We start from the raw sequence: 26,035 nt of genomic DNA on the forward strand, positions 1-26,035 counted from the left end.
AGGCTCAAAGGAAGTGCCTATTGCTAGTAAGAAGGTATTACAGATGATGAAGAAAGAAAAAAAAAAGGTAAGAAAGCAAACTTTCTAAAGATCTATTGGAGTTCTTTTTATCACAGTGTTTCCTGAATCATTAGGGCTGTTGTTTTAGAAGGGACAGTGAACTGTCATCAGTGAAGGAAAAGTGTTAGGATGATGAGGTATAGCTGAAGTGTCTAAGGCCTGGCAGTTTAGGCCCTTGGCTAGAGCTGACCCAACCTGAGGATCTTCTTATGCTTTGGCTTGAGGACTGCAGACATAGACTGGCCCTTCCCAAGGAGAAACCTGCAAGGCTGCAGTGTGAAAAGCTATCAGTTCTTGTGCCTAAAACAGCAACGCAGGTGCATCAGCAATGGCAGCAAGGCATGTGTGATGGCCATGCCCTGGCTACCTTCTGAGGAGATATGCCTCTCAATGGAGAGCCACCTTGTCCTCCATTTCCTGGCTGTGTGTCCTTGATCAAGTGATTTAATTTTAATTAAGTTTTAATTTCTAGATCCATAAAATGGGAATGTTACTAGCATCTAGCTCATGGTGTTGCTATAAGGAGAAAAACTGTTGCTTTTAGTTTACCATGGTGCCTGGGCTATAGGAGCCCCCCAATAACAAAACTAATACTTCTGCATTCATGCATTCAGGAGAAGTGTCTGTTTTACTTAGCATTGAGCTAAGTTATCTTACTGGAGGATTGGAGGTAAGTTAAAGATGGAGGGCCCACTTTTCCAGAAGCTCTGAGTGTGGTAGATAGAGGCTCACTGTCTGTCCTGACTTTCAGCCAATGTGGACAGTGAATGATTTTTGCTACAGGGCATAAGACGCACATTCCTCAAATCTCCTTTGCACTCTGCCAGCTGCTTTTCCCAGGCCATCCACTATTGCTTCTATGCCATCTAACACTGGCAAGCATGTTCCCCCCAATTGCTGCTCCCTCTGCTTGGACTATCCTTCCTGTGACAACAATGGGGCTTGCTCCTTTCCTGTAAGCTTTTGTTTAAATATCATTTTCCTAGTGAGGCCCTGCCTGGCCACTGCATAGAAAATAACAAGTACCCTTTAGCCCCACTTTTATTTTTTCCAAACCAGGTATGCCCACCAACATTCTGCATGTTTATTTATTTGTTGTTTTAAGCTCTACAATGGCAGGACTTAGAACTCCAGCACTCCCAACAGTATCTGGTGTACATATTTGTGTTGCTTACTAAATATTGAACAAAAGAATAGGAAAGAGGATCCTTATAGATGGAGGAAGGCGGTTCTCAAAAGGCCTCATTGAAGAACAGTGTTGGGGCGGGGCTGTAAGGAAAAGTGTGACATTCATACAGAGATGGGGGAAGTGCGTAGCAAGAGCAAAGGCAGAGAGAGGCAGGAAATTGCTAGTTGAGGACAATATTTGAGTCTCAAAACCTTCACAACACCTCCAAAGATTCTCGCAGCTGCTGTCTACTGAGGCCTGTGTTGACAGGTCTGCTGGTCTGTGGATGGGCAAAACCAGCAGGTAGCTGGGAGGCTTAGGCTCTGCCCTTGGCCCCGCCTACTGTGGCTGGGATCACGGGATCACTCGCTGGGATCTCCGGGCCTCCCAGCTGCGCGGAGGGTGGGGCAGGGACGAGGCGCGCAGGCGCACTGGCACTGCGGCGGTAGCCCGGGCCTCTGGGCCCGCGGCGCCCCGCGTCGCGCTCTCTTTGCTGCTTCCCAACAAGGCACCTGTGGCGGCAGCAGCAGCGGCAGCAGTTCCGCCTTCCAGCCTCAGACTGTCATTGCTACCCTGAGCTGCTACGCGGAAGCAGAATGCTGCCGCCGTCTCCGCCCGGCTGGCGCCTGCTCAGGCTCGGCCTGGTCCTGGTCTCCATCGGCGCCGTCCTCGAAGCCTCAGTGCAGGCCAACTCTGCCACAGGTGCCTTCCGCACCCGCCCTCCCGCCTCTCTTCCATTCTTCCCTCCTTCCCGGCTCACATCCATCCTTGCCTCCCTCTCCCTCCTAACAGTTCCTTCTAACCATCCATCTTTCTTCTATTTCTTAGCCCCCTCCCCCATTTTCACTCCTTCTAACCTTCCATCTTTCTTTCCTTCCTTCATCTGTTCATGCCTCCATCCATCTGTTCTACCTCCTTCCCCCTATGCATCCTTCTGTTTTTTTCCTCCATTGTTCCATCCCTCCCTTAATCCATCCTTTTACCTTCCTCTCTCCTTTCAACTCTGTCATTACATTCTTTCTTTTCCTTCCCTTCCTCTATCCTTCCCTCTTCACATTCCTTCATTTTTCTCTTTCTCTCTTGCCTTCTATCCCTTCATCCATCCTTTCTCCCCTTAAACTCTGTGCCCCACCCCTCTCAGTATTCTAGGCTTGAAATTATGGCCAAGCCCAACCCTGCTACCCAGAATCCAGGCTTCCTCTTTACACCCCACTCCAACCCAGGCTGAGACACAGCCTTGATTGTCCCCATCCTAGCTGCATTATAAAGGTGCAGGGGCCAGGCTTGAGTCTCTCAGTACCACAGGATGAGGAGTTTCAGCATCCCTGCACATGACATCACTAAGCCCCTCCCTCCTGTGCAGGTGCTTTGAATGTCCTTCTCATCATCGTGGATGACCTGCGCCCATCCCTGGGCTGTTATGGGGATAAGCTAGTGAGGTCCCCGAATATCGACCAGCTGGCATCCCACAGTCTCCTCTTCCAGAATGCCTTTGCCCAGGTAAGTCTGGGGACTTCTAGTTATGGAGGTGTGCCTCCTTGTGCACTGAGGGTTGGGGTCCCTTCAGCTACTGTTTGGTGGTACTGAGTGTGCCAGATACCTGCCTGAAAGAGGGAAGCATATTCTGGAAAATTGTGGTCCAAGAAATGTGATTATCCACTTAAGGAATCTTGTGCCTTCAAGGCCTCCTCACTTCATTGGGTGGAGGGTATCCTGGCCCTAACATGCTCAGGGCCTTGGCCAGCTCTCTCCTGGTAGGGGGTATGGCTTGGTACTATAGAATGCTACCCATGGGCAAGGGCCAGCCAACTAGCCATGCATGGTAGCCCTCCTCCATGAGCCCCTTCTTGGAGCTGCCTCCAAGCATATTGCTCCCTTGGGGTGACTGGGGACACTGTCTCATTGGAAGATACAAGCATCTGCTTGTTTGAGGGGCTGACTTCTGCCTTGTCTTGCCAGGAGGATGCAATCTCTGGCACCTGGGTGAGGCCCAAATCCCACTGTGTGGCTTTGAGATCTGCATGACTCAGCCACCAGGCTGTTGCTGAGGACCTGGGGAGGTTGCTTGGTTACCCTGGAGATGGCAGACACTTTATACTGTGATGATGTTGACCTCTGCTTCTGCTCCCTAACAGCAAGCAGTGTGCGCCCCGAGCCGCGTGTCCTTCCTCACTGGGAGGAGGCCTGACACCACGCGCCTGTATGACTTCAACTCCTACTGGAGGGTGCACGCAGGAAACTTCTCCACCATCCCCCAGTACTTCAAGGAGAATGGCTACCTGACCATGTCGGTTGGAAAAGTCTTTCACCCTGGTACTGCTCCATGCCCAAAGTCTGAGTTCTCTTGTTCTGTGCTGAGTGTGGGAATCCCTTGCTGGGCATGAGGCTGTCTCTGCAGACACCTTTTCTGCCTGGATGCTTACACTGCTGCCTTTCTAGAAAAACCACTTCTCAGCTTGGCTTCAGTTCTCAGTCAAAGTGAAAAGAGGGTAGAAAGAGTCTGGCTCCCTTTCAGAGGCTGGAGGTGGTGCTCTGGGGCCTCCTCTGGCTCCTCGGGTGGTGGGAAGGGCACACTGGGTGGGGAGGTGGCAGTGCTGGGTGTGAGTTCAGCTCTGGACTGACCCTCTGCCCTGTGAGGTCCCTGTCTGTGAAGGTATGGGTGGGGCATGCACATCTCAGGAATTTCTTTGTGAATAGTACTGCTGTGTTTGCTTATGTGGTGAAGGTACTGTAGTTTGCTGTGTCCTACTTCCCACTCTCAGTGACCAATGTCAGAGTAGGAGTATAAGGTACCACCCAGAACCTGTAGAGTGCCAGGGATGGCCAGTCCTGACTTGGAACACTGGTGTTCTCTCATTCTCTTTTGGTTTGGGGGATTGATCCCAGGAGCACTTTACCACTGAGCTGTATCACCAGCCCATTTATGTTTTTATTTTGAGACATGGTTTCACTCAATTGCTTAGGCCTCACTAAGTTACTGAAGCTGGCCTTGAACTTGGGATTCTCCTGCCACAGCCTTGTGAGTTGCTGGAATTATACACGTGCATGCCTGCCAACACAGACTTTAATGCCACAGGCTCTCATGCCAAAATTAAAATGATGAGGGCCTAAACAAAACTATTTTTATTTATAGAAACAATTCATGATTGACAAAAATGGAAAATGTAAACTAAAGAATATAGATCACTTTTGATTTCGGCATCCCAAGAGAGGCTGCATTTTAATGTTCTTATTTTGGGCATATTATTTTTTCCTGATTTAGCTTGTATATACATTTTTATATCCTGAGTTATTTTAAACATTTTCCCATAATGTTTTCTAAAAGTCATTTTTAATGACAGCATAGCAGTCTAACATACTGTACTATTTTTTGTACCACTTTTTTTTTTTTAGGTTTTCATTGGGATGACCATCTCTAGAATCAGACTGAACTGCTTATTGGCACTAGTAACAGGATTTTGGGCACCTGGGTTCTAGTCTCAGCACTACTACTTCTTAGCTTTATGGCTTACATTGGAAAATTGTTTATCCTCTTTGAGCCTTGGAATCTTTATCTAAAAAGCTGAAGTTATAGCTATCTTGACCTTCCCAGAGGAGTATCCCAATGTAGGTAGGTTGTAAGTATGGAAGGAAATTGAAAGCAAGAGCTCCATAGGATTCGTAGTACTTTTCATGGGGCAGGGTGAAAATGTGAACATTTGCAGTGGCTTTCTCTGTATACCAATTATATTAGCAGGCTTGGCAGTCTTCTCCCAGAGACTAGTTGGCTAGTCCAGATTGGCGATAGCATTAAGCTGGGCTAAGTCAGGCCCATTTTGAAAGTAAATCTGCCATGAATCATATTTTCCAGTCAAAAGTTCAATATCAGTCAGTTTCTGCGGTTTGATAGTCACATCACAATGCTCTTTGCCTAAGGGCAGCAGGGAGGGAAGTTATACTTTTGGAGAGAGAAGGAAATACATCAGAGGCAGGAGATTGGGCTTCTGGAAGGAAGGCCAAAGGCCTGAGTGGAATTGCTTGGTCTCCTTCCTTATGATTGGCTTTGGGCTCTGAATGTGATGCCCAACTTAGATCCCAAAAGCTTGCTTGTGATCCATGGTTAAATACATTTTTCAATGGGGTCTGTTCTCAACACCTGTTCTATTAGAATTGGGCTTGCTCAAGGATGGCAGTACCCACCACTGAGTGCCAAGTACATGCCATTTACTATGTTGGCCTCTAGCATAATCCTCTCAGTAGCAAACAAGGTATATTTTTATCATTTCCTGAGGAGGAAATTGAGGCTTGCACAAGTAGTTTTCCCAAGCAGGCATAGATGCTAAGGTACAGTGTCAGGATTCAACCCCAGGTCTGTTAGCCTCCTGTGTGCTCTTTTCACCATGCTTGTTGTGTCACTGGGCCCTTCACCCAGCACCCCACCCTCCAGTCCTGTGTCCTCTGGTGCTCCTTGTTGAAGCTCCAGTGTTCTCCTGTGCTAGGGATGCCCTTTCTCCCATGGTCTTGGCTGTGATGTCCTTTCTGCTCCTCCTGGATAACCACCACAGGTGTCACTTCCCTTCAGATCCCTTGCAAGTCTTGCTGACTTCTAAAGACCCTCCTTGCCAACCTTCACCAGACCCACATCACTTCTGTGTCTTGGGGCTCCCTTTCAGAGCACTTCAGTACTTTTGTCAACTGTCAGTCTGTCCTTTGGTGTTTGTTTGGTAGACTGTAAGCTTCTAAGCTTAGGGGTGGGTTTGTGCTTCAAAACTGAGCACTTGAATTTGGAGTCTGAAGGAATGGGTTTGAGTTCTAGCTTACTTACTTGATGTCTGATTGGCACTGGGCAAGGTAGAGATCTCTGAGCCTCTCTTTTCCTATTTGCCTGATGGTGGGGAGGTTGCTCTGCTACTTCCTACAAAGGGTGGGGAGGGGCTCCAATGTGGGTTTTAAGGAACTGTGCTGCTGTAACAGCCTGACTGATCTTTTCCTTGTGAATCACTTCCACAGAGCCTACTACAAATCTCCAGGTATTCTGGACAGGAAGTCAGACATTCCTTATTTAAATGGAGACCTATATAGTTCTTGTTGGTGGGGATATCTCTTTATCTCACCTCAGTTCCTTAATTTTACAGAAGAGGGGACTGTGGTCCAAGAAGGAAAGTTCTACTTCCCCAGTTTTTACAAAATTTTAATTTTGAAAGACGAGGCACTAAAAACCCTTTATATTTTATTTAACAACTTTCTTTTTCTCCTCCTTCAAGGTATATCTTCCAATCATAGTGATGATTCTCCATATAGCTGGTCTTTTCCACCTTATCATCCTTCCTCAGAGAAGTATGAGAACACTAAGGTAAGGTTATGAAAGGGTCACTTGTCTGCGGAGGAAGCACTCCTTGTTCTTCTAAGCTGGTTTTGACACGAGTTTTGTGGATTTCATTTATGTTAATGTCTTGTCAGAGACTAAAGTTGGCATTTTTAGCATTAGGACCAATGGGAGCAGTGGCTTCATTCTAGAAGCTGATAGGTACTCCTTGTTGTAGAACCTTAGGCTGTAGTGTGTCAAACTCACTTAATTGCTCCTTGACACTTACTCCAGATGAGGCTCTGAGCTAAGGATTATAGAAGGTACTGAGACATGAGAGGGAGAAAGGAGATAAGAGCTCTAGGAACCTAAGGTACAAAGGCATGCTGTCTGTATGCCTGTCTTGGGCCTAGTGCAGGTGTTCAGCTGCTGAAAAATCCAATAGAGGTTTTAACATTTTAGAGCATTAAAGAAAAAGAATCCTCAATGTATAGGGCAGAGCTATGAAAGGACACGGGTCTTTGAGATGGGGCAGTAGCTGACATAGCTCATGGGTCTTTGTGATTTGGAAGTCATGATCAAAACAGACTTTGGCTTTGTAGCCAGTGTGGCTGCTTTGGAAAATGAAGTGGTTTCATTCTGTGTGTGGTAAACCTAAGGATATGGAAATTCCTTGAACTGTTACCTTATCCAATTAATGTGGACCCTATTGCTCACAAGCCTAACTCTGTCTTTGAAATTTAAGATAGTTTTTTTTCTTATTGAGACATAATTCATATACCATAAAAAGTCCCTTTTATTTTATATTATTTATTTTTACATAACAGGGTATGGAACCCAGGAGTGCCTTACTACTGAGGTATATCCCCAGCCCTTTTTATTTTGAGACAGGGATTTGATAAGTTACTGAGGTTGGCTTTGGATTTGCCATCCCCTCCCTGTCTTAGGGTCCTGAGTTGCTGGGATTACAGAAAAAAAAAAAACTGTCTCTTATTTATTTTTTTTGTTTTTTTTAAACTTTTAATTGATTTTTTAAAAAATAAATGACAGTGGAATGAATTACAATCCTTAATACACATATATACCACAATTTTTCATATCTCTGTATATAAAGTAGGTTCACACCCAATTCGTGTCTTCATACATGTACTTTGAATAATGATGTCCATCACATTCCACATTCTTGCTAACCCCTGGCCCCCTCCCTTCCCCTCCCACCCCTCTGCTCTATCTAGAGTTTGTCTATTCCTCCCATGCCCCTCCTCCCTACCCCACTATGAATCAGCCTCCTTATATCAGAGAAAACATTCGGCAATTGTTTTTTGGGGGATTGGCTAACTTCTAGAACTAGTAAATTAATTCAGCAAAGTAGCAGGATATAAAATCAACATCCGGGGCTGGGGTTGTAGCTCAGTGGTAGAGCACTTGCCTTGCATGTGTGAGGCCCTGGGTTCTATCCTCAGCACCACACAAAAATAAATAAATAAAAATAAAGTTATCGTGTCCATCTACAACTAAAAAATATTTAAAAAAAATAAATAAAAACATAAAATCAACACCCAGAAACCAAAGGCATTTCTGTATATCAGTGACAAAGCCTCTGAAAGGGAAATGAGGAAAACTACCCCATTTACAATAGCCTGAAAAAAAATACTTGGGAATCAACTTAACAAAAGAAGTGAAAGAGCTATACAGTGTAAACTACAGTACCCTAAAGAAAGAAATCAAAGAAGACTTTAGAAGATGGAAAGATCTACCTTGCTCTTGGATAGGCAGAATTAATATTATCAAAATGACCATACTACCAAAAGCACTATACAGATTTAATGCAATTCCAATCAAAATCCAAATGGCATTCCTCATAGAAATAGAAAAGGCAATCATGAAATGCATCTGGAAAAATAAGAGACCCAGAATAGCTAAAGCAATCCTTAGCAGGAAGAGTGTAGCAGGTGGCATCACTATACAAGACCTTAAGCTATACTTCAGAACAATAATAACAAAAACAGCATAGTATTGGCACTAAAACAGACTGGTAGACCATTGGTACAGAATAGAGGACACAGAGACTTACTCACAAAATTACAATTATCTTATATTAGACAAAGGCACCAAGAACATATGTTGGAGAAGAAATAGCCTCTTCAACAAATGGTGCTGTGAAAACTGGAAATCCATATGCAACAAAATGAAATTAAACCCCTATCTCTTACCATGCACAAAACTCAACTCAATGTGGATCAAGGACCTAGGAATTAAACCAGAGACTCTGCATCTAATAGAAGGCTTTAATCTTCATCATGTGGTATTAGGCCCCAACTTCCTTAATAAGACTCCTATAGTACAAAAATTAAAAGCAAGAATCAGTAAATGGGATGGATTCAAACTAAAAGGTTTCTTCTCAGCAAAAGAAACAACCTGTGAGGTGAATAGAGAGCCTACATCATCAGATAGAGCACTAATCTCTAGGATCTATAAAGAACTCAAAAAGCTAAGCACCAAAAAAAAAAAACCTAATCAATAAGTGGGCCAAGGACCTGAACAGAGACTTCTCAGAAGATGATATAAAAACTGTCTCTTTTAACTCTTGTTTTTTTTTAGTGTATCTACAAAGTTGTGCAGTTGTTAATCAAATCAATTTTAGATCATTTTCATTACCCCTGAAACAAACTCTGTTCCCATTACCAGATACTCCCTATTTCATCCCAATCTCTGGCCTGTGACATCAACTAATTTACTTTCTTATTCTGTAGATTTACCTATTCTGGACATTTAATATAAATAGAATCATATAAAATGTAACCACATATATCTAGCTTCTTTTATTTTAGGATAATGTTTTTGAGGTTCAGCCATATAGTAGTATGTACCATTCTTTATATGAGTACATAACATTCCATAATATTACATTTTTTTGTCCATTTATCACTTAGTGGATATTTGAGTTCTTTCCACTTTTTGGGTGTTAGGAATAATGTTGCTATCAATATTCACATATTTTTGCAGACATTTAGAAACATTTTCCTGGGTATATACTTAGGGATAGAATTGCTAGATTATATAACAAATATGTTTAACTGTTTGAGGAATTATTGACAAACTATCTTTCAAAGTGGCTGTACCATTGTATACTTCTGTCAGCAATGTATGAGGGTTTCAGTTTCTCTAAATCTTTGCCAAAACTTGCTATTTTCTGTTTTTAAAACTTATTGCCATCCTTGTGGGTAAAGTGGTATCTCATTGTGGTTTTCATTTGCATTACCCTAATGACTAATTATGTTAATCATATTTCCATGTGCTGTTAGCCATTTGTATATTGTTTTGGAAATATGTCTATTAGAGTCCTTTGCCCGTTTTTAATTGGCTTATTTACTTTTCATTGTTGAGTTGGATATAGAATTTTTCCTATAATTAGTTTACTTGTTTTTTTTTTTTTTTATAATGAGTTATGGCTTGGAGACAGAGAAATAGCAGTAAGAAGCTTAAGTGCTGTGGATTTCTGGCTCCTGCCCAGAAAAGAGTTACCTCTCTGGTTTAGTTCTACTTCTGATATGCCTCTTCACTCTGTTTGACTAACAGCTAAGGGACTGGTGATATGGACATTAAATCTCTGTATGTAACCTTCATGATTTCTGTTTCTTGTATTTAAAAATCTGATGTTACATAATTTTGTTTTGAAAGACATGTAGGGGACAAGACGGAGAACTTCATGCCAACCTGCTTTGTCCTGTGGATATAGTGGATGTGCCTGAGGGCACCTTGCCTGACAAACAGAGCACTGAGCAAGCCATACGATTGTTGGAAAAGATGAAAACAACTGGCAGTCCTTTCTTCCTGGCTGTTGGGTACCATAAGCCACACATCCCCTTCAGATACCCCAAGGTGAAGAGCTGGCTGAGGGCTGATCTAGCAGCTACTATAACTTTGTTATTTGTTGAGGATGGGATTTGTGTAGTGAAGCTGGCTATATCCTGCCATCCCCAGTTACCAGGGATGCCTGATAGGAGCTACATAGTATGCATAGTGGAGTGAAGACAGGAGTCAGATCTCAAGGACAAGTAGTCTTAGAACATGTAAGGATCTTACAAGAAATATTTGGCTTTCTACTTCTCTCCACTGGAGGATTTTATTTCCTTTCATTGAACTCAATGTTCAAATGTTGGGTGGGATTATGATCATAGATAACTGAGCCAAAGCCACTAAAAACCTATAATAAGGGATAGTCCTCAGGACACAGTTCCAGGGAATTTGAAGCTCTCTTCACCAACTCCCTTTTCTTCTACCCCCTTGAGCCTGTCAGATTAGATCCTATAACCACTGCATTGCTTGTTGGAACCTCAAATCCTGTTGCCTCAAATCCAATCACTTAGAGCATGTAGTAATTTCCTTTTAATAATCTTTTTTCAGTTTTATTTATTGTGTTTTCCTTGGGCCTGAGCAGCTCAGCTTTTTTGACTTCACAAAGACGGCCCCTCACTTGTAATGAGAGTAGAGACCAGAAGGTATATTCTTTGATGTTGCAGGTATCTTGTTTTGACTGGCCTAGGGTATCATGCCTTCCTGTCAGGAACTACCAACCCTCTTGATAGAATTAAGAGACTTGCCTCTTCTGCTACTTTGCAGAAAGGAGTTCTCAAAGCTATCCTAGCCATGAGCCTTTGAAAGACCTGCTTATAAGGCTGGCCCTTGGTAGGCATTTAGGAACTTTGATTTTGGGAGTGTTGCCACCATTCCCAGAACTCATAAGTGTGGCTTACTATGCCTAAACTGTTTAGGCAAACATTAAGGTATATGCTGAACCCCTGGTTTCCTTTTGGGAGCCCAGACTTTTGGTGTGTTCCAGGTTGAGAGTGCCTATGTGATCAGGCCCAAACCACACTGGGTGCTGAGGCTTTAATAGACTTCCCTTTCTGGTAGCATTTTATACATGTTGTCACACACCTCATTATTGGGACAAGAAGGTGCATTCTGTGTGACTTTTGGGGGAGAGGACTCTAGAAACTTGTTACTGTTTTCCTCCAGATTTTGCCTCATGAGCTTTTTCCCTTTGCTGATTGTATATGGTAATACACCATAGTGGTGGGTGTGACTATATGTTGAGTCCTGTGAGTTGTAATGAATTATTGGGCCTGAGAGTGGTTTGGAGAACCCAGAACACCTCAGCACACTTTCATGGGTTGGAAGTGAGATAGGACCGAAACAGAAGGGCATCTGCCCACATGAGGGAAGAGATATACCACTGCTTGTTCCCTAGGAAATAAAAGTTGCATGATTTCATTGCTTTTTGCATCTCATGAGAGTGATCTAAGGCCTGACTTCAGGAGGGGAATGAGTACCTGGGGGTCATTAGTAAGCAATGATGTAAATACATCTCAGGCTTAGAGAAAAGGCCACATAAACACCTGAAGAGCCACAGCCTTGTGCCATTGCCAACAGAGTGACAACCTTGTGGCTCTGTGTTTGTTTTTCCCAAAGGAATTTCAGAAATTGTACCCCTTGGAGAACATCACCCTGGCTCCTGATCCCCAGGTCCCCGATGGCCTACCTCCTGTAGCCTACAACCCATGGATGGACATCAGGCAGCGGGAAGACGTCCAAGCCTTAAACATCAGTATACCCTATGGCCCAATTCCTGTGGACTTTCAGGTACCAAAGACATATTTCCAGAATGTATCAGGCACTTATGTCATTGGTCAATGCAATTTCTTCAGTACAACATCCACTACTCCATTTATAATGTTTTATTAAGAACTTTTATGCATGGTGTTGTGCCAAGTGCTGGGTGGGGTGTGTTCTGTAGGACATGGACAGTACTGGGTGAATCAAGAGTCTCTTGGCCAGTGTTTAAACTTTCAGAGAAGGGAGAATCCAGAGATTTGGTGACTTGCTACAGGAGGGATGGGGGAGAGGAAGGAGTCTGGTTCAATGTCCCTAACTCATGGAAGATGCTGTTTAATGTGAGTTACGATTCTTCAATTGTAGGATATGGGCAACTCTTGAGCAGCTCAGAATGCTCACTTTGCTGGTACTGGAGGTTCCCTCTGTGGGAAAGCCTGTATTGGCACCTGTCACTCTCAATTTGACTGTGTTAACTAGGTCTTGGCACAGAGGTGACTGGGTGCCATCATGGCCAGTGCTGTCCAGCTATGATGTCTGGTATCCCTTTGCCATGATTGGGGGAAGAGCAGCCACAAAATTAGAATTATCATGCTGACTGATTATCCACCATCTCTCCCATGTGAGTGCAAAAGACATGCTGACCAACAAATCTTTCCAGAATCTTCCATGTAGAGCCCTTCCTTTATTACATGAATGCTGAGATGGGTAGGCTATAGTGAATGGAAGGAACATAGCAATGTTTTCAAAGTGTGTTTCCTGAAACACCTGCATCAGAATTTCCTATAGGCTTGTTGGATATAAGATTTTTGGGCCAGAATTGGAAGCTGGAGATGGAGCCCCAAAATATACATTTCCTCAAAAGGCACATCAGTGATTCTGATGCACTCAGAGTCATCCATGTGACTCCTGAGTTTGCACAGCCAGAGTTTGAGGGGTGAGGGGTATATGCTCCTCAAATCTGTTTGATTCCTGAGTTTCCTTATTAGCAAGTGGTGAAAGTTTGTAAAGCAACAAATTTGACAGTTTGTTTATTTTCTAATTTTGCATTCTGGGTTCTGATAATGAGGTGGCTTAAATTGCAGCTCTGAGTCTATGTCTGGAAGCCTTACTAGTGACAGTCACTTAAAATGGACTTTGCAATGGACTGGGTGTCGGGATAAATACTTGGTGCTGGATGGGTATTGACATTTGTTTTGGCCATCTGCCTTGGCCCATTTGGGAATCCAGTGGTGTCTGTCCCTTCTGTTGTCAGGTGAGGAGACTAAAGGCAGAGAAATGACAGTGGCCTCACTGCATCGTTAGCATCACGTGGAACTAGGTCACCCCAGAGAAGTGTAACTAAAACCACATGGTTGGTTTTGTTAGTTCCAAACAGTGTGAGTTCAAATTCCCTTTCTACCTCACACCAGTTGCATGAACTCTGCAGAGTTACTTTATTTCTCTGAGCCTCAGTTTCTTTATCTGTAAAATGGAAACATGATGGGTGAAGGTTTTCTGCAATAATGCCAACTAAGGAGGTTTTCAGAGAGAACTAAAGGGTACATGTGGAAGCATCTAGGACAGTACCAATTACATGATGAGTTCTCTTTGAAGTTTTTCAACTCCCTTCTTTATACCTGTGTCTGTTGGACAGGTAGCAGAGAGCGTGACCCAGAGTGAACCCTGATATTCTCAGGACCTGAAGCTTTGGATGTTCATGTCTAAGCCCTGTCTCACTTCTCTCTTGAGCCTCTCAATTCTATGCTCTCGTCAGCTCCAGCCCTCTTACTCAGCCCTGTGTGAGCCAGTGTCCTCAGGTGTTTGCCATCTCCCAGGCCTGCTCCTTCTTGGTCACCATACCACGACCCCTTCAACCTGTAGTTCCCTGCACACCTCCAAGGATTGCCGGAGTGTGGACTCTTCCTTGTCCACTCTGTCTAGGTGGCCTCTTGGCTTTTTTTCTTCCCTGAATTCCTAAGGCCCAGTAGCTCGCCACTTACTGTTCTTGCCAGCCCCTTAGCACTCTTTTCCATTCATCCTTGTCTCACATGTAGTATTCTGATCATGAGACAGTCCATAATGAGGGCTGCTGGAGAGAATCCATGAAGCCATGAGGCAGCAACGCACTCAGCTGCCCATGTGAGCTCTCTACTTGGCTTCTTTCCCGTGTTCAGTGAGTTTTCCCTTCCCATTATCTTTCCCTGCAGCCTCTATGTCTGCTCATGTCACTCACATCTTTAAAAAGTACCTTCTCCTGGGCTGGGGATATGGTTCAAGTGGTAATGCGCTCGCCTGGTATGCGTGCAGCCCGGGTTCGATCCTCAGCACCACATACCCACATACCAACAAAAGATGTTGTGTCCGCCGAGAACTAAAAAAAAAAAAAAAAAAAAAAAAAAGTACCTTCTCCTTTGCATCTGCCTGTTTCTCCTCTTTTCCTGCTTTCTCTCTCCCTTTTTGCCCCCTTCCCTCACTCACCTGCTCTTAGAGCAAGAGTAAGGAGTGGTCTATTCTACCTGTGTCCATGGCTTCCTGTGCATTTGTTCTTTTTATCTGCTTGGGCTTCTGCCTTCCCAACATACTAAGTTCTCTCACCTGAGTGGTCGCTGACCTTGTTAGTAAATAAGATCCATCCTTGTTGTTCTTGACCTTACTTGAGCTCCGTGCTATTTTCTCATCGTTGACCAGCCTCATGTCTTCTGGAAGTTTTCATCTCCGGGGCATCCTTGCCAGCCCTCCTGGACCCCCTCTGCTCCAGTCTCCATGGCAGGCCCCTGTTTCTGTTTCCCCCCACTTACATGCTGTCATCCAGGGTCTGTCTAAGTTCCCCTCTGTTCTTCCCCTTCTTATCTGCCTAGCTCATCTCAGACCTGCTGACAGATGACTCCCAGAAATACCCCTCCAGCCCAGGTCTTGCTTCTGATTTTCAGACTTGCATGTCCACCCATCTTTGAGAGCCATTCTCAGGCAGGTTACTGTGGAGACCTCAGCTGCATAGATTTCCATGTGGTCAGGCCACCACCGTGGTCTGTCTCTTCTTCCTCTTATATCTCCCTGCTCATCACATGCCTGTGAATCATGCCACTAGCTGAATATGAACTCTAGAGTCACCCTTGGATTTCTCATCTCCTTCCTCTTCCCTGCTTCTTCCCCTCCTCCACATCTGCTTGATCTCCCCAATTTCCTCTCAAATCTACTGGTTCTCTGGATCTTTCGGTACATCTTTCTGGTCTGGGTCTTGCAATGTTTTGTTCACTCATCAAATTGTTGAGTACTTCTTAGGTGTCCAGCAGTTATCTAGTGATGTTTGTCTAAAGCCAGTGGAATTTGTACTTCGGACAGTAGTTTTATTTGTACTCTTATTAACCTGCAGCTCAAATTGTGTCATCTCCTCACCTTGAAAGACCCCAGTGATTCCTTCCCTTGGCCTGCAGCCTGGGACTTCGCTACTTGGAGGGACCTGCTAGGTCCATTTCATCTGGTCCTGGCCTACTTTTTCAGTGTAACTTGCCTCCCTCTGCCCTCCCAGATTATTCTTCAGCCCTTAGGATTCTCTGCTTTGTCATGATTCCACATCCTGCAGCCCCTGCTTAGAACATCCTACCCCCATTTGTCTGATAGCAGCTACTCTTCTGCAATGTGAAATCCTCTCTGAAGCCTTCCCTAATTTTCCAAGCACACTTGAACACTCATTGTCCTTGGTCAGCCCTGGGCCCCACCAATAATGTATGTGTAATTATTTTTCACTGGTCACATGGCTCAGTAGAGTTGAGAACCATGCCGGTTTATTTATTGCCTAATCTCAAGGGACCAGGAGAGGAAGGAGGGAGTACCCTTATATAGGGCAGAGACATCCTGACTGGTGTCTCTGGTCTCCAGGAGGACTATAGTTCTCCAAGTTACAGACTGAAGACTGTCTACTAGAATGTATAAATAGGCCAGGATTCAGATTAATTCTTCTAGAAGGCTAGATGTGTATCTGTTCTCTTCATCACAAGTAGAGATTAGGGAAAGGCTCATGACTGTTCTAACTTAGCAATGACAAGAAGCTGATAGGTCCAGATGATAAGATAGGGACCATATGTGCAAAAGAGGCTGTGGCTGATCTGATAAGTCAGCAGCTCCCATGCTTCTTACCCCTTGGTGAGGGGCAAAGGGGGATTCATCTTTTTCATTAACACTTATTAACAAAGCTGAAGGCGAGCTGGCCTAGGAGGGGCTGATGGCTCCTTTACTTCAGGGTATGACATAGCTGTCCCTAAAGTTTCTCCTGGGTTCAGGGACTGTGGCTGCTCCTTTCTTGTTCTTCAGTTGCTCTTCTCTTGCCTGATGAGAATTTTGGAGAAATGAGCAACACATGAAAGTCATGGCATAGAGATAAGCAATTGCCATCTCTTGCTGGGTGTGAAAGTGGTCAGAACACTGACTCAGGACTGTTGTTGTGGGTTAAATTATGACTCCTAGCAGATACACTGAAATTAGAACCAGAACTAGAAAGAGGCCTAATCCTCCTCTAGAACTTTCAGGCAGACATGGCCCTCTCTACCCCTTGATATCAGCTTTCTAGCCTCCAGAGCTTGGAGCCAATCCATTTATGCTTTCTTAAGCCATCCAGTTTATAGATCTCCTGGGACCCACCAGAATATGTGAGAGACACAGAAAGGAGTAGTAAATGGCATCCATCTTCCATGATCTGTGTGCTAAAATGAAAGCTAGTTCACTTAGAAATGAATCTTTGGACCTGCAGATCATGTTGACTCAGTGGGTGAGGGGATGCAGAAAGTAGGAAAGGGAGTGCTATTTTTTAAAATGAGAGCATCAACAGAGGAATTGGGATTGAGAGAGATGCTAAGGTGGATATTATCTCTGTGTATGCCACAGCAATTAAAATTACACTCACTTTCATTATTGATTTATTTTTGTTTATTTTATTTGCAGCGGAAAATTCGCCAGAGCTATTTTGCCTCTGTTTCCTATTTGGATACACAGGTTGGCCACCTTTTGAGTACTTTGGATGATCTTCAGCTGGCCAACAATACGATCATTGTGTTTACCTCTGATCATGGTAAGCATTTTGAAATGCCCTGATGAGTCACTCAAAGCATCTCAGCTTTCCTGTGAAACATGCTTTTTAAAATTCCATATACATGGTCATGTTCTTTTTTGTGTGTGTGTGTGTGGATCTGCAGTACCCTGAGTCCAGGTTCTTGGGTGCTTTATGATCAGATTATTAGTCCTGGGACCTCCATCTTTGATACTTGGAGGTGGAGGCAGGTGTGGGGGGGCCTGTAGTAACTTTTGCTTTATGCACTCAGCAAGAACCTTCCATTTGTGGGAAAGCTCTTCTAATCACCATTGCTAACCTTGAGGGTTGGAGGACTTTTAGGGTTTTTGTTGGGGGGTGGGGGTGGAAGAGAATCCAGAACAGTCTTGGCAGAACCCAACAAAGCCCTCAGATATGGCTGGTTTTGATATGTCTTACCCCATCCCTACTATCCTTTCTGTCAAGAGACCAGGCTTCTCAACTGTTTATATCTCCTAAGGTTGTTTCCTACTTTTTCCAAATATAGAAATGCTCTTTAATTTGAAAAATGTGCTCTTTAATATGAAAATTTTTCAGCATGCCCAAGAGTGGAAAATAAAACAACAGCTTCCACATTTTCTACTAGTGACAGTCTTGTTCATCTCCTCCTTACCCACTCCTTCTAACACTGAATTTTTTGAAACAAATCCTAGATGGTTCTGTTTTCTAATCACTATTTCTAAAAAAAAAAAAAAAAAGCATTGCCTGTTTAAGTGTAACCATTATCATACGTAGAAAAAGAAAGATGGTTCTTCCATATCATCAAATATGCAATGATACAGTAGTAAATCATAGTATGTTCTCATAAAGAAAAAAGGATACGAAGAATATAATACGGGGCCAGAATGCCCTATCCTGTTATGCTACCTTCCCAGGACTAAACAGGAGTTCTGATGTGTACCTTGTACACATACATATATGGGGATATATGTATGTATGTAACATGTAACATATCATAAGACATAGTTGATTATACTATGTTTACTGTTATATGAACTTTTTAAAACATTTTTCCTACTTAACTTTGTCACAGAAAATTCTCCCTGTCATCTCTCAGGCCTGACTTTTCCTTTGTAAAGGTCTCTAGTGTTGTATTATATACAGAAATGCCATAATTGTTCACATATTCCTAATGCTCTGTCATCCACTTCTTACCCCACTTCTCAGTGCCTAGCTTACTCAGAGATACTCTTTGCTCAGAGGCAGTTGCAGTTGATTATAGTAACCCACCTCAGTGTGCTTTCCTGGGATATACTGCATCAGAACCACCAGAGAACTGGTAAAACATGATGGTTTCTGCACATCTAATTAGGAACTGGCAGGTTTGAGCATGAGAATGAACCAGCTCCCATCTAGCTCATAATTTTTGGGCTGGCTTTTACTGCCTTGCCCTCATGCAAGGCTTCTGGGAAAAGAGCTAGAAGCCTTCTCAGTTGCTTTTCAAGGTCCTTAGTTTCTTCTTCTTGGTGTCGAGATGAACCCTTGGGACTCTCACAGGCTTGTGTTCTCCTTTCTCAAATATTTCCTCCTGGCTATAGCAGACCAGAAGGAAACCCAGCACAAGACTGAGCAATGTGTTCTTGCAGTTAGGCAGTCCATAGCTATCCATTGAGTATTTGTCAAGTACCAGACCCTGTGCTTGGTGGGCTAGGGGGCTGTCCATGCATGGTGCTAGACAGCCTATCATGGCCAATAGGCCTGTGGGCTCTGAGTGCCCATATTTGGGGATGCCACAGAGAACTTGGCTGGTGTACCTTTAGGACTGCTGTGTGTACCCCAGTTAGACTTCAAGGAGGTAACTCCTGAGGTCCCATTGCTGGGACCCTCACTTTCCTGTCCCAAAGGCTTCTTGGACCTCATATTCTTAAGTTTCTGCCAATATAACCTGCAAGTTGGTGTCTTGGGAGCCTGATGATAACTGACCAAGTCACCAGGCCTCATGGGTCAAGGCTACCTTGTCTTCTTAGAGAAAGTGGACATGTGGAGGTATAGCGCTGGCCCTCACCCAGCTAATTGAACACATGGACCATGGAAACTGATTCTCATTGACCTCCTTTAGAGTACTTGAAAATCCCTACCTAACCTCAGCACTGTTGGCCAGAGAGAAGGAGAGAGAGCAGGCCAATCCTCCAACTATCTTACATGCTTAGAAACCTTGAGCATTTATAACAGACATGAAGTCTGCTTTGATTACTGATACATGAAAGGTTCTTTTCAATTCTGGGTTTTCTAGGAGAGCACTGTTGACTCAGAACATGTTCCAGCCCTATTCTGTAATTTGTAGCCCCAATATCATCTGTAGATTGAGTCAGTGAGTTTTTGTGCTGGACTCTGTACCATCCTCTGGGAAAGTTTAGCAGATATAGCTATGATGGATAAAATACAGAATCATTCCAATGCTTTATTGAATCCATTCATAGCCACTTTCAGTGTCTTTGGTTGTTTTGTAAATATTTCATTAACAGTCTATATCATGAACAGTTTTTGTATCAAAAAAGATAGTACAAAAAAGTTTTGTACTAAAAAGATAGGGAATTTCCAACTTGGAATATGTAAACTATTTTCTACAAGGGTATTTTAAATAAGTTTTAAGGATGGTTTTTAATCGGGGTTAAGGATTCAAAACTAAAGGTTTGCTTTTCTTCACATATGGTATGTCTTAAGAAATGTGCAAGGTATCCTTGTCTTATGCCACAGTACCATAGCCTCACATTTTACACTTCCCAGATGTGTAAACCTGAGTTTCTGGGGTTATGAGTCAAGAGATAGATGAACATAGGACAGGGAAATGGTGACACTCTGTCTTTCAGGGTCTCCATATAGTGAAGAATGAACTGCTAGTGATGTAGCTGATCAATAGAGCACATGAGGCCCTGTGTTCCATCCTCAGCATTAAAAAAAAAAAAAAAGCCTGTCTTGGCAGTTTGGACTTGTCTGCAAAGCCCAATATGGGTGTATTTGTTAATTCCTAATTAAAAGAAGATATTTTACCTTGGGAATTTAATATATATTTTTCCTTTTTAAATGTTTCATCATTGAGGATGTATGTTTGACTTTGAATAAAGCGGCATCAGGTGAAATCATCTTTTTTTGTGGTAATTCTAGAGGAATTTCCTTGAGGTGATGAGGTTTTAGTTCTTTTGGCCTTTACAACAGGAATTGAAATGGTGGCTAAAGTATATAAGTTTTGATCTGATTATTAATTTCCTGTCATTCTGTGCTTTTTATGATCCAGGGTGGGCCCTTGGTGAACATGGAGAATGGGCCAAATACAGCAATTTTGACGTCACTACTCGTGTGCCCCTGATGTTCTACGTTCCTGGAAGGACAGCTTTGCTACCAAAGGCAGGAGAGAAGTTTTTCCCTTACCTTGATCCTTTTGATTCCACCACAGAACTGATGGAGCCAGGTATAGTATATACAGGAGTGATATTGCCTAGCTAAGAGTGCCTTTAGTTTACATGTAAACCACCTCATTGAATTATAGGCTGCAGGCTCACATAGTCCCCACTTCTGGTGTATGTTAGAATTCCTTCTCAATATTGTTTAGTCTGCATGTGGTTCCTGAACATCTCTCATGCTGTGGGTAAGGGAGGATTGGTAGAGCCAGAACTGAAAAATATGGCTTCTGTCCATGAGGGGCCTTGGAAGGAGGTAGGGCAAAGGAGCAGTAGCCCTCCCAAGGTAGGGAGGGCTGTTGTAAGGTGGCAACAGCATGATACAGAGCATAGAAGGGGCTGTCCCCCAAACAGATCAGTGGTATCCTTAACCTGTATACTTTTGTCATAGACTCAGCCCTTTTTAAGGGGAGTATTTTCCCTTTTGGCAGCTCATTGACCTAGTTAACCATTGGATCTGTAAAATTTACTGGGTGATTCTGCTTTGTGTCACGCAATAGTGAAGGGCAAGCTGACTTGGGCTTTTAAGTGCCAGTTCTTCAAAGCTTTGAATCCAGATATCCTTTCTGCCCATATGGGGTGATTTGTGTGGGTTCCTGTGCGTTTTATCATGACTTAATCTACCTGGTGCATTTCAGAGGTAAATCATGCACTTCAGATGCCATGCTAGTCTTATATGCTCTTTTTGGAGTGTTTTTTTTTTTTTTCCATAAACTGTGCTAAGCCAGGCTCCCCATTTTGGGACTTACATATTTAATCCATCTTTAGCATCTAAGCCTTGTACTTTATATTGATTCCTATTTCAATTTATCTTGGGATTCATTATTCTGGCCTTTCTGGACTGTAGAGTTTGCTAATTATACTGCCTGATTTTATTTCCTGCACACTTAATTTTTGGGCAATGCATACTCTTTTTTCCCTTCACTGAAAGGTTAAACAATTTCCAGTTACGACTTTAGCCCTTTGTTTGCTGGGAGAAATATTCTTACAGGTAAGACTCTTTCTTGAAACCTTTGTTGGGAGATAATCACCAAGTTGTAATTTCATGTACAAATGTGCCATCATCCATCTTATCTCCAGATTTTATCGCTAACCTGTATGTTTTCTCTGAACTGTACATTTCATGTCCAATAGCCTGTTCTACTTGGCTAGTCTTTCATCCCTGGAGTTGAACATCTAGCTCTTTCACCTTAAGCCTTGCCTTTGACACTCTTTTCAGGAAATGACCACAAAAATTACAGAATCTTCTTAATCTTTCTTTCTCTCATATTCCATATGTGATCTGCAGTCCATCAGCAAGCCCACCACTCTTCATTCAGAATCTGTTCCTTTCTGCTTCTCATCATCTCCTCTGCCACCAGCAGCTGCTTGCTGAAGGGTCTTCTTCCTTGTGCTATTGATCCTCTAGAGTGTTTCCTTCTCAGAACACCCTAAGTGATCTCTTTCAAACTCAAGACAGGGGATAGGGCTGTAGCTCAGTGGTAGGACTCTTGCCTTGCATGCAGTGAGGCCCTGGATCCTGGATTCCATTCCTACCACCAAAAAAATTCCACGGCAAGTCTTGCTACAGACCTACTCAGGAGCCTCCTGTGCTCTCATCTCACAAGTACATGTCCTCACAATGGCTGACAAGGACTTTAGTGATCTGATTCCCCTTTTTGACAAGCATCCAGGGCAGTTTGTCCTGTACAGTGTCCCACACACTAGATTTGTCTCTTTGTTTTCTCATAGTGAATATTTTTTTATCAGAGTACTATATACATGTGATGTTGAATTCTGTTATCACAGTGAGGGGAATCTTATGGCAACTTGTGCCATTGTTAGTGATGCTCACTTTGGTCACTTGCTTAAGGTGATGGTAGCAGCAGCCAAATTTTGCCATTGTAAAGTATCTTTTTAAAAAACTTCTTTTTTCTTTTTATTTTACATACAAATCAAGTATCTAGAAAATGAAATTAGGTATTATTAAACAATCTCTTAACTGTCCAAAATGCCAGAATGATAGTACAAACCAAGATCAGTTTTAACAGGAATCAATGTAAGATATAAAGATAAGTGTAGGATTTAAATTTTAAAGGTGGATGTAATACCTTCTCATGTTTTTGGATTGCCATTGAGAATAATAATAAAAAATACAAAACACCAGGCATTGGTGAGGATGTTGAGAAATTGGAACACTTGCGTATTAGCAACAGGAATGTAAAATGGTATAGCTGCTGTGGATAACAGACTGGAAAGTCCTCAAAAAGTTAAACAGAATTACCATATGACTGAGCAGTTCCACACCTAAATATATATACTGCACAATTGAACACAGGTATTCAAATAAAAATTTGGACAATAGTATTCATAGCAGCACTATTCAAAATAGCCCCAAAGTGGGAGAAACCTGTGTCCATTGACAAATGGGTGGACATACACAATGTGGTATTATACCTTCAGTGAAATATTATTTAGCTTTGAGAATGAAGGAAATTCCAACATATGCTAGAGCATGGATGAACCTTGAGGACATTATTCTTAAAGTGAAATAATCCAGACACAAGGGAGCAAATACTATATGATCCCACTAATATGCAATATTTCGAGTAGAGAAATTCACAGAGATAGAAAGTAGAATGAGGGTCGCAAGTTTCTGGGGGTGGAGAAATGGGGAGCTGCTGTTCAGTGGAGACGAGTTTCTGATGTGTAAAATGAAAGAAATTTTGGAGATGATGGTGGTGATCATGATGCATCAATATGAATATACTTATTGTCACTGAACTGTCCACTAAAAAGTAGATATGATAATAAACTTCATGTTTTGTGTACTTTACCATACTAAAAGAAAAGATGGGGAAAAAAGGAAAGATGGATCAAAAAGTCATCCAGAAAAGGGCGATCTGTGGGGTGCCATTGTGAAACTTGAAATATTCTATTCCATCATAAACTTTTACCCAATAGTTAGAGCTTAAATTGATGAAGCTGGCCAGAATCCAGTTATTACACTAGTGGTTTCAAAGTCAGATAGTTTTCTAAAGTGCCAATAGGCTGAGGACCAATTTTGCATCTTGATGTTTTATTGGATGAGTATGTAGTGGAGGGTGAGGTGCTGAGTTGGTGGTGTTTCTACACTTCTTTTGCTAAAAATAAAATGTTGAAAACAAACATACAAGCAAATAGAAAACATGTGGAGTCTAGACAGGTTCCTTAACTCATCCAGTCTGGTGTGGCAGGCTTCTATAATGTAACAAACTCAACTGTGTCATTTTCTGTTTCAGGCAGGCAAACCATGGACCTTGTGGAACTTGTGTCTCTCTTCCCCACGCTGGCTGCACTTGCAGGACTACAGGTTCCGCCTCATTGCCCTGTTCCTTCATTTCATGTTGAGCTATGTAGAGAAGGCCAGAACCTTCTGAAGCATTTTCGATTCCATGATGTAGAAAATGATCCATATCTCCGCAGTAACCCCCGTGAGTTGATTGCTTATAGTCAGTACCCCCGGCCTGCAGATTCCCCTCAGTGGAATTCTGACAAGCCAAGTTTAAAAGATATAAAGATCATGGGCTACTCCATACGTACCATAGACTATAGGTATACTATATGGGTTGGCTTCAATCCTGATGAATTTATGGCTAATTTTTCTGATATCCATGCAGGGGAACTGTATTTTGTGGATTCTGATCCATTAGAGGATCACAATATATATAATGACTCCCAACATGGAGAATTTGCTCAATCATTGATGCCTTGAGTTTTGCCACAATGGAGGGCAAATGTGACATGCTCCTCTTGAGCTGGTGAGAGGAGGCATTAGAGGTTGTTATTTTGTCATTACCCATAATATTGGAAGGAACCAGAGTATGAGGTAATCAAAACATGCATCAACCATTTGGCCCAAGAGGATGTGACAGCCAGTCCTTTTCATTTAGTCTTTATTAATTTGTAATTGTTAATTAGGTTGGGGCTGGGCTGAGCCTTTTTCTCTTGTTTAAAAAGTCCATAGTGTAGTCATTTAATAAGTACAAAATGAACAAACCAAAATTATGTCATACTTTTTTATACCAAGGCCATACTAACCAAATAGTAACATATATATAATCAAGAAATAATTATTTGTGGAATTTAGTACATTTCAAAAAGCAACCATATATCAAATTAAGTTCTACTCTAAATTCTTGATTTTTATACTTTAATAACATATCTTAGGTTTACCAGTATATTAAAAATATATTTATTTTAATATACAATTCACATTTCTTTCTCAATTATAAAGTTAAATACTAATTCTAGAAGCCAGTACCTTAAAGTCTATTTTCAATTTTCTAAGACCACAAGGTTTCAAATTCCAAAGATAAAATATGCATCAAGTTATTAATGTGTTATTTTTAAATCAAATAAAAAACAATGCTTAGTAGATTAGAGATGTGAAATTCATGGGAAATTAAGTTAAAACTTTTGAGATGTTTTCTCGATCCAATAATAATTTGTTAGCAAATAAGATGACCTTTAAACTTAGTGACCATCTATTAGAAGTCTGTTATTTACAGTGAAAATATTTAAAGTTATAACTACATCCATGGTTTGACTCGGACTCATTTAAATGTTCTTATTTAGGTATAATTGATTACAGATGTCCATTTATGTAGGTGGCAGGAAACATTCTATATTTAATAACTTATTAAAGGAAACAGCAGTTTTCTTAAATTTGTTAAATTTTGTTAAATTCTGAGTTATTTTGAGGATTATAAAAACTTTTCATTAGTATATAGTAAGTAATTTTCAACTCCCCCCAGAATATAGTTCCATATTTCCTAAATAAGAAAATAACCAGAAAGGCAAGTAATAGTTAAGCTTAGTCCATATTATCTTGAATAGAATATTTACAAGTTGTACTTATAACATTATGAGGCTGTTCAAATATCAGAAGTCATCAAAACAACATCTTTCTCAGTAAATATCTAAAATAGTCTGTCTTGTATCAAAATGAGTAATTTTAGTAATTTTCTCTTTACAAATGGCTCACTCAGTGTTTCAAGGTAAATGTGAAATAAAATATAGCAAATTAGATTAAGTTACTGTGGTGCATTGAATTGTGACCAAAATGACAAGATATTATATTAAAATTATTGAAATTTTAAAGGCATTTTTAACTAATTAGCTTATGATAGAAATGTATATAACATAGTGATCTTCTACGCAGTTGAGTGACTTAGGCAACAATTTTTATTTAAGGAGTAAAGGGTCCTATTTATCTCTCCCAATTCCAGAATTTCACTCTCCTTTGGAAGCTTCAGCTTTTGTAGATGGTTTTCCTCAGCTTTTTCTTTCTCATTATTTGTCTTTTTTATTGCTCTCTTCGTGTGTACTAACTTTTATGATATAGTCTAGAAATCCTCTTGACATATTTGCAGTGTATTTAGCTCTATCTCCTACTTTACAGTTATCATGATAAGTTTTAATTT

The 26,035-nt window shown here is 41.9% G+C and overlaps 1 protein-coding gene across 1 annotated transcript; it reads left to right on the forward strand.

Annotated features, from left to right (window-relative positions):
* The first annotated feature begins 1,675 nt into the window (after positions 1-1,675).
* Positions 1,676-24,556, forward strand: Ids (iduronate 2-sulfatase). Its single transcript, XM_026380879.2, has 9 exons — positions 1,676-1,930; positions 2,592-2,728; positions 3,364-3,541; positions 6,472-6,560; positions 10,194-10,394; positions 11,988-12,158; positions 17,049-17,175; positions 20,429-20,602; positions 23,852-24,556. The coding sequence occupies exons 1-9, from the start codon at positions 1,825-1,827 to the stop codon at positions 24,322-24,324; spliced, it is 1,656 nt and encodes a 551-aa protein (XP_026236664.1). The 5' UTR covers positions 1,676-1,824; the 3' UTR covers positions 24,325-24,556.
* Positions 24,557-26,035: the final 1,479 nt, after the last annotated feature.

This window comes from Urocitellus parryii, chromosome X, assembly GCF_045843805.1.
Source record: "Urocitellus parryii isolate mUroPar1 chromosome X, mUroPar1.hap1, whole genome shotgun sequence".
Taxonomy (NCBI): Eukaryota; Metazoa; Chordata; class Mammalia; order Rodentia; family Sciuridae; genus Urocitellus; species Urocitellus parryii.

Bases quoted from the DNA above. Each gene is read 5' to 3' on its own strand.
- Ids (XM_026380879.2), top strand. From the start codon at position 1,825: ATGCTGCCGCCGTCTCCGCCCGGCTGGCGCCTGCTCAGGCTCGGCCTG. The intron at 2,729-3,363 runs GTAAGTCTGGGG...GCTCCCTAACAG, and splicing joins TCCAGAATGCCTTTGCCCAG to CAAGCAGTGTGCGCCCCGAG. The intron at 20,603-23,851 runs GTATAGTATATA...TTTCTGTTTCAG, and splicing joins CACAGAACTGATGGAGCCAG to GCAGGCAAACCATGGACCTT.